At 58.8% G+C, this 9040-nt stretch overlaps 1 protein-coding gene across 1 annotated transcript in view; it reads right to left on the bottom strand.

Annotated features, from left to right (window-relative positions):
• COBL (cordon-bleu WH2 repeat protein) overlaps positions 1 to 8624 on the bottom strand; it is a 154444-nt gene extending 145820 nt beyond the window's left edge. Inside the window, exon 1 of the mRNA XM_023521610.1 lies at positions 8590 to 8624. Within this exon, the coding sequence (XP_023377378.1) occupies positions 8590 to 8624 (35 nt within the window). The remainder of the gene's footprint in view (positions 1 to 8589) is intronic.
• Between the last annotated feature and the right edge of the window lie 416 nt (positions 8625 to 9040).

Raw genomic sequence — 9040 nt, 5'->3', positions numbered from 1 at the left:
AGCCCCAGTGAGACACACGCCCCAGCGAGACACACGCCCCAGTGGCCGAACGCAGGCAGCTTCTGGTGTGTTCTGTACGCATGGGGCCCGTCGCCGGCTCCTTTGCCAGTGACAGAGTGGGAGCTCCGAGACACTCGGACACCCCAGGGCAGTCACCGCCCGGAAAATGACGGGTGCTGTAGTCAGCGTCATAACTTCACTGCGCCGTTCAGGTCGAAGCGGCTTCCTGTCCGACACCTAGCTCTCCGCCGCTGGCTGCCCTGTGTGACAGTCGCTCCCCACAGACGTGAGCTTGGGTGCAGGACCACAGGGGAGGGCAGGGTGTCTCCCGACTCCTCACTCCATCAGACTCTACGACACAGACGAGAGTCGAGGAGGAAACGAGGAAGCCGGCGGGGAACGGATCCTGAGACGGCATCTCAGGAGACGGGACGGAGCTGACAGGGCCACACGGAGGGGACGGAGAGGTCGGTGCCTACGCAGCCTCCAAGGAGCCGACGGGAGCGGCGGCCGAGGGCCTCTGTCAGCTGCCTCCTCTGCCTGACCACCCGTGGCTGTGACCCAGGTGTCCCGTACGCTGTGCCGCGTTCCTTAAGTCACTTGACCATCCGGGCCACACAAAGAGAGCAGAGCATCTGCACGGTCCCCCCACATCCTGGCTTAGACGCTGTCTGCAGCAGGTGCACCCAGCATGGCAGGGCCCAAATCCACAGGACACGGGCCCACGCAGGCCGCCCTGGGACCTGAGCTTAGGCACACGGCCAGGACTTGGCACGCTCACCTGCTGAGTGGAGATTCGGGGGTTAAGGGTGAAAGGAGCTGACGCTGACACCAGGCTGGGGAAAAGAGCTCATGACGCCACCTACATGCTCTTCGTGGACAAAAAGAACCCTCATTTATTAATTTTTTGGTAGGTAAACTGCTCTAAACCTCTTTCCCCACAGCAGCTAGAGGTCTCCGCTTCAACGGGGCCCTCTGGGCCCAGGGCGCCCGTGGGCGAAGGGACGGCAGGCGTGGCCGTGGGCGGCAGGTTTCGGTTTCAAGGTCGACTGGGAGGCCCAGTGGGAACTGGCCAGGCCGGTCTGGTCAGATGGCACTGCTGCCGGTGACGCAATCCCAATGTCACGGAACCCCGTTCTGGCAACGAGAAACATCGCACAACTCTGCAGAGCGCAGTCTGAACGGGAGCACCCCGCCCCCGGAGGCCAGGGAGGGAGACAGCGAACACTCGCGGAACGCCAGCCACGGGTGCGTGGCCCTGGAGGGCACGCGAGCCTAGCGTCTCTTCATTCCCAGTTAGGCCACAAGGGAGGTGCCATCACCTGCATGTTTATAAAAGGCGAAACTGAGGCCGAGATTAAGTAATCACATACCTGGGAGGGGAGCGAGCCGGCCACCCGCCGGGGCTGCTGGGCCCCGCTGCCCCGGACACGGCCTGCCCGGGTCTCAGACCGCTGGGCCGCGTTGCAGGGGGCCGGGCCCTCCCACGAGGCAGCTCCCGGGACGCGTCTGTCACGGGAACAGCAAACACGACGCAAACGTGCATCCTTCAGGGCCGTGAACTGAACTGAGACGCGGTCACCCGCGGAGCTCCGTGTGGCGGGCCGGAGCAGGGCGCCCCGTGACCGGAGCTGCTTTACGGGGCGGCTACGCGAAATGCGACTGGAAAGTCGGCCTCGGAGCCCGGAGCCAGAGAACAGGGTGGTTTGATGGTTCCTTAAGCGAGCGGCGAGTCCCCCGCTGGGGGCGGAGGCGGGGCTTGGGGTGAAATGAACTACGGTGTGTGGGAGGCGCGTGGGGACCCTGTCCTCCCCGGTGAACAGAGATGGATGACTCTGAACACACGCACACACGCGTGCACACATGCACACACATGAACATGCACATGTGTGCGCACACACACACCTGCACACGCACCTGCACATGTGCACGCACACAGGCACACACATGAACATGCACATGCACACACACATGTGCGCACCTGCACACACACATGTGCGCACCTGCACACACGCTCACACCTGCACGTGTGCACACACCTTCACACACACGCACATGTGTGCACACACACACCTTCACACATGCACACACCTTCACACACGCACACACGCACACACCTGCACGTGTGCACGCACACACACCTTCACACACGCACACACATGCACACACATGCACACATGCACACACCTGCACGTGTGGATGCACACACCTTCACACATGCTCACACACATGCACAACCTGCACACACGCACGCACACACACGCATGTGCCTTAATCTTGTGAGAGTCGAGGTTTCTGTCCCCAAACCAGTGGCACGGGAGGCACAGCCCACTAAGAAATGGCAAGTGAGGGCTTCCTGGCGGACACAGTGGCAGCAGGTGGCAGGACGACCTGGCCGGCTTCCCTTTGCTCCCCGGAGGGACGGTGTCCGCCGCTGACCTGACGGTCCCCTCCCGTGTGCCACTGCTCAGATGCCAGTCCCGCACACCCTCGGGCAGGAAGCTGTCCCCTCATCCGCCCAGGACAAGCGTCCTGCACTTCCTGCCACAGGGCGTCACTCGCACACTCACCGGAGGGGACAGCCCCCCGCCCCGCGGGAGCACGGCCTGGGCTTCACCTGCGCTGGCCTCATCACTGCGCTGGTCAGCGGTGCACGCAGACTTCCGCCCACGGAAAGTCTCTCACATGTCCGCGTGACATCAGAAACGTTAGTAACAGCCCCTAGTGAGTAAGTGTTCCCTCTGTGTGTGGTGTCTCAGCTCAACCAAGCGAGTGCACCCTAATCCCTGTTCACAGGTGAGGATCAAGAACACGGGGTGTCTTAATCAGGCTCCCCAGAAAACAGCTCGAGTTGATACGCTGACCCTTCAGCAGGTCCTGCAGCCCCAGGGCGGATGGACGGAGGCGGGAGGTGGGTGCGAAACAAGACGGCGGGTCTCCTGCCGCCGGCAGCTCTGTGACCAGCCACCTACTCGGTGCCACGTTAGACAAATCCCACAAAGCTGCTGTGTCTCCAAGAGCCCCCTGGGGCAGAAGAAAGAAGAGTTTATCCTTGGGATAATTAAGCCCAAAATCATGCGTGACATCAGTGACCCAGGAAAGGAGGAGAGAGAGATGTGTGGCACGGCAGGGAGGCCGGGGGCTGTCACGCTGTGCTCCCACGTGACACAGGGACGAGACACAGCCACCGCGCTGGGTGCCCCATCTGAGCAGCCAGGCCAGAAAGCGAGGCAGGGGCACCGATGTGCGCGGAGCATCAGGGCCTCCAGGCTGCACCCGGCACGTGGCCGGGCCGGGGTTCGGGCCGGGTGCGGGCTGCAGGCGGGCACCCTGCCCTCTTCCCCGTTTTCCTCCAGGGGAGCAGACGAGACGCAGCCTACAGCAGAGCAGATGCGGTTGGGGCGTCGGCTCACTGCCGTAACCCTTGATTTCGCGAGAGCCAGAGTCGGGAAGAGAACGAGCTTTTATCGTTTCCTCAGAGACACCGTCCTCAGTGTGCTTAGAGTTTCAGTCAGGAAACTGATGCTCCCCGTTAGGCCAGCTCTCCCGTCAAAGCATCTTCGGGCAGCAAACAAGGTACGCTCTGTGCCCGGCCTGAAACATGGCAGGACTGAGCACCAGAGAAGCCCTCGGTTCCAGACAGCTGTGCTCAGCAGGACCTCGGGGCTCATTAGAAGCCCTTTGTGCGGCACCCCCCCCCCATACTTAATCAGGTCAGCAAGCTGGGGAGAGAGAGCAAGACCAAGAAGTCTCCAGTGCGTGTGCATCTCCATCGGAGGGCTACTTACACGCGCCCTGGAGCACGCAGGCTGTAAAGCACCTGCGCCGTCTGATACACGCTTCTGGCCACGCGTGAGCTTGGGCGGCAGGCAGCTCTGGACAGCTGTCTGAGCACACGCAGCTCACCTGGAGCAGAAGAAAAGGCAGCCTTTTAAGAAGAGGGGCAGAGAAACATTTATTCTAGAAAGGCGTCTTGATACAACCCAAGTACTGCAAATCTCAGAGCCAGCCCTGGCTCTGAGATGGTGAATAGCACCGGCTCCATTCAAGAAAGACTTCAAAACGAGACTTCCTCCAAAGACGCGCGTTCTTGGTTAGAGGCCCGAATTTCCTCAGTGTGCTCATTCATTTGCTCATTTACTATGCGCCTACAGTGTGCCAGGCACTGTTCTCAGAGCCTCGTGGGGGAGAGCGGGCCGGGGCACAGAGCGCATTTGGGCTGCAAACAAGCACATCGGGCTTGCACCGGACGCCTGCCTCCGAGAGACGGCGCTTTTCGGGGGATAAGCAGAGGTAACGCAAACGCACGTCTTCCTGGGAGAAATCACGTGCCGACACACGTTTAAGAACAGTTGTCACGTCCTACCGTGAGACCGAGTCTGACGGGGAAATAGTTCTACAGAAAATAGGGCGCTAGAAAGGGAAAGAAGAAGCAGACGCAGATCTGAGAGGCTCCACGGGGTTTCCCGTCGAGGCCGATTTGCTGGCAATCTCCTCGGCATCTTCTACGTACCTAAAATGCATTTTATTGTGCAACCTAAAGAGAAAAAAAACAACCCACGAGAAAATCAGATTTATATAGGTGTGTTCCCAAGACACGGTACTAAAATCTTACTAATTTTTCATTAAATTTAATTATTTTTATAGAGATGCTTCAGGGCTCATCAGTTAAGGGACGTGGACAGGCCTCTTCGGTGTCCACCGACATGCTGCTCGCTCGGTCCTGCCCCAGGGACCCTGCAGGTGGCCCATCAGGTCGAGGTCACATCCGTGCTGGGGGTCCCTGATCGGTTCCCCAGCTTTGGCGAATGGAAGAACCACCCGCTGGGCTGGTGAGAAATGCAGACGCCCTCCCTCGTGCATGCTGATTCCCGAATGTTTACAGAGCGTCCTGGCTGCACGGGACAGACCGTGACCCCGCGGTGGGAGCCCACCGTGGGGCAGCGGGTGCCGGGGGAGGGGAGCACAGCTGTCCGTCACAGGTCCCGTGGGCTCGAGAACCTGGGCCCACCTCCTGTGACACCAAAATGCAGGTACTTAGGAGGACGGACTAAAATTAAGACATCCAGGGAGAAAGGCACTACGATGAGGCACCAGCAGTGGCTGGACCTCGCTTCCTCTGGATCAACCAGGTGCTGCAGGACAGACCACAGGGCCAGGGTTCCTCAGGGGTCATCAGGCTCCGTCTGCTGCGTCTGTGCAGGGCCAGCAGGCCAAGAAAGGGTTTCACAATTTTAAAATGCTTGGGGAAGATAAGCAAAAGAATATTTCATGGCATGTGACATTCCTTGAAATTCAAACTTCAGCGTCCATAAATAAAGCTTTATTGGAAGCCAGCCAGGCATGTTCATCTACACATCGTCTGGGCTGCCTTTGCCACACGGTGGCAGGGCTGAGAGGTCCCCACGGGCCCCCGTGCCCCTCGTCAGCTGGGAGCCTCCGAGTTCCTCCTCCAGCATCTCCACCTGGCCAGGACAGAGTGAAAACCAGCCATCCAGGAGCCTACACCCCCCAGCCAACACCTCGCAGCGAAAACAGAGAGCGCCACCCCCATTTTTCTGAGGGGAGCGTCTCTGAGGCCGAGAACCTTCTGCGCCCCCCGGCTCCCCCAGTTCTGTCTTCCTGTCCCTGATCTGCCGGCCAGGGATCCCTGGGTTTCTCTGCTCTAACGAAGAAGCCCTATGACCTCGTCTCCTCGTCTCAGGCCCCGAGCCCTGTTCTTCTTCCTCAGAAACGGCCTTCGGTTTCCACAAACGAGAGCTCGTGCGATGAACACGGGGGTGATGTCCGGAGCAATGGCCGGCCAGCGGCGTCACCACACTCGTGATGCGAGGCAGCCTCTCAGGCTCCAGGGACGCACGCCTCCTTTGGGTCCAGAAACACAGGAATTCTGTGGAATTCGCTTCCATGGGCACTCACAGACGGGGCGGGGTGGCCAACGGCATCCATGCACCCTGCGTGCCGAAGCTGTGATACGCTGTTCCTTTACCGTGCAAAGTCCCCGTCACACACAGGCCCGTGAAAGGCAGCTGCGCCGTTTTCCTGCCAAGGCTGCCTGGGTGTGGCATCCTGGACTCCTCAGGAGCGGGGTCCCGGGGGGGAGGCGCCCCCATGCAGTGACACACACAGTGACTCATGCAGAGGCCTTCGCCCTCCCGCCCTATGCCTGCCAGCCTTCTGGGAAGCTGCGGGGAAGGGAGCTGGCCGCTGGTGTTGACCAGTCCCCGTGGTGCCTGGGGTGGGGGGTCGGGAGGAAGGGTCCTCGGCCCCAGAAGAGAGTCTGGCCTTCAGCACACAGGGGAGAGGGGATCAGGGGAGAGCCCCGAGGAAGAGGGCAGGCTGGGCGGGTCCGAGCTGTAAGGCAGAGCAGAGGGCACCGGGCAGGGAGCCGCTGTGCAGCGCCGAGGTCACGGGCCCCCATCTGGAAGTGCTGACAAGCCGAAGAGGTGGCGATCCCCCGGCCTGGCTCAAGCCCCAGCGTCGCCCTCTGGGAAGGCGCCCAGGACGTGGCCGCACCTGCAGTCGGCAGGGCCGGGCGTCCGCACCAGCCAGCCAGGCTCACTGTCAGCGGGCAGGTGGCGTTAGGCACACGTGCTACTTGCCCAGCCACCAGCTTAACACGGCCCCTTCCCTGGCCATCTTGGCCCTGATGACCCTGGAGAAGGCCACACCAGAACCCCCACAGGAAGTGACTGCTGCACCCCACCCGCTCGGGGCGCTGACGAGAGAGATGAGCCAGCAACTGGGCTTACAGTGGCCCATGACCCACCTCTGGCCTGAAAGTTCTCGGGCGAACTGTATGGCATATGAACTCTATCTCAAAAAAGGCGTTAGTAAAAAAAAAAATACGAAAATAGAATGTTTATTTCAACACAAAGTTTTCTATCACCAAAACTGAAATCTCGTGCACCTTCGCTGACGGGGCTAATCTCCCTGTTCCGGGAAAAACCAAACCTCTCCTCAGAAGGCACACTCCACCCTCTCCTTGTTTTTCTTTTCTTACAAAAGTACTGATTTAGGTGATCAAGGAGGCAACTGGCGGGGCGAGGGGTTCGGGCTCATACGGGGATGAAGCTGCTAAGCAGGGACACTGAGGGGATCGGGAGTCGCTTCTCAGTGACAGAGTCGGAAACGCGGAGATGGGGCAGCCGGGCCGAGGGAGGGACGCCGGACTGGGAGCCGGGGGTGGGCTCAGGAACGCCTGTGCCCCGCTCCGTGAGGTGTGTGCGCGCGTGTGTGTGTGTGTGCGCGCGTGTGTGTGTGCGCACGTGTGCGTGTAGGTGTGTGTGTGTGCACGCGTGTGTGCGTGTGTGCGTGTGTGTGCGTAGGTGCACGTGTGTGTGTGTGCGCATGTGCGTGTGTGCGTGCATGTGTACGTGTAGGTGCGTGTGTGTGTGCACGCGTGTGTGCACGTGTGCGTGTGTGCGTGGAGACATGCCCACGGGCACAAGGAGGGCGAGGAGGAAATGACGCAGCCAGAGCAGATGTGAATAAGTCTGAATGAGAAGATTCGGGGATCCTTCGCCCCAATTGCGTAACATTTCCTTGAATGGGACACTATTCGAAAGCAACAAATTAACAAATATACCGGTAAAAAATGGAGAATGACACTGGGTGTAACTTCTGCCTGATCCGTCGCACCAGCTGCCGTCAGAGCCAGCTCCCTCCTCCGTGTCCCGGCCCAGCCGGGTTCCCGCCAGCGACGCCGTCTTGGCCCCTTGCTGTTCCCACGTCTGTCTGCTGGTCTCTCATCCGTCAACCTCGCTCCTCTCCCTCCGTCCCACCTTCCACGACGGGCCCTCCTTCCTTCTGCTGCCCGCCCTCATCCCCACCTACCAAACACAGAATTCGATTCCAAATGCAGTTGGAACGCATTTATTTATGATGTCTAATATACAAACATTTAAGAATTTGAGAAACTTTATTGAAAACATTTTATTTGTTTTTCAAATAAGAGTTATGTCACATTTTTAACTTTAGAAATATAATCTGACATGATTTTTTTTTCATTTTTCTCTATGGATAAAAAACAATATATTTTAAGTTGCCATGTGGACATTTTTCCCTGGAGATCAGTAATCCTTAATTTAAAAAATAATAAAGACTAGAGTAATTCACCTCAGTAATCTATGTTTATTTAACTAATGACAAATGACAGATGGATGGATTGGTGGGTGGATGGATGGGTGGATGGATGGATGGGTGGGTGGGTGGATGGATGGATGGGTGGATGGGTGGATGGGTGGATGGGTGGATGGGTAGGTGGGTGGATCGGTGGGTCAGTGGGTGCGGGGGTGGGTGGGGGGGGGGGTGGATGGATGGATGGACAGACGGACGGACGGATGGACGGACAGATTTGGGAGATAACTCTTGCTGCCCTGCTGTTCTGCACTATCGCTCGCCACAGCTGCCGTGAGAACTCGGGGCGACGCTCCCTGTGAGCGTGAGCACAGGGCTGACGCCGAGGGCGCAGTCTCTCATCATTCGCGGATGGGCAGACCGATCACCTCCCTTTTGCCCAGGTTTTCGAAACCTAGCCCTGCGCCGCAGCCGCCTCTAAGGATTCGAGGAACGAGAGAGAGGACTCACTTGTCAACGGGACAGCACAGAGCGGTTCTCACCATTTGCTGATCTCTCTGTGCCTACACGAGAAGCAACAGACACACTTGAAATGAGACGCGTAGTCCCTGGGGACCCTCAAGGACAATCTTATCTCTGTACTGAAAACACCTAGGCCGACTTTGAGTGCCAGCACGGCAAATACGAGAACATAAATACCCGTGTCGAATACTACATAAATTTAGAAGCTCCGCATTCACAGAAACTCCCGTACGCACACCGAACGGGGTGAATTTGATCCGGAGATTAGCTGAATGAGAACTCGGCCTGAGGCAGGCCCGGCCGAAGGCAGCGACCGGCAGCACTCCCATTTATGGCCACTCCTGTCCCCGCCGGCCAGCCTCACCAGAGACAACGGCGCTATATTTAGACGGGTCTGTGATTCCAGACACCGAAGCCGGTGAGTTACAAATCAGCCGCT

Source organism: Pteropus vampyrus, unplaced genomic scaffold (assembly GCF_000151845.1).
Source record: "Pteropus vampyrus isolate Shadow unplaced genomic scaffold, Pvam_2.0 Scaffold308, whole genome shotgun sequence".
NCBI classification, from domain to species: Eukaryota; Metazoa; Chordata; class Mammalia; order Chiroptera; family Pteropodidae; genus Pteropus; species Pteropus vampyrus.
This window is presented reverse-complemented; position numbering and strand designations above follow the sequence as displayed.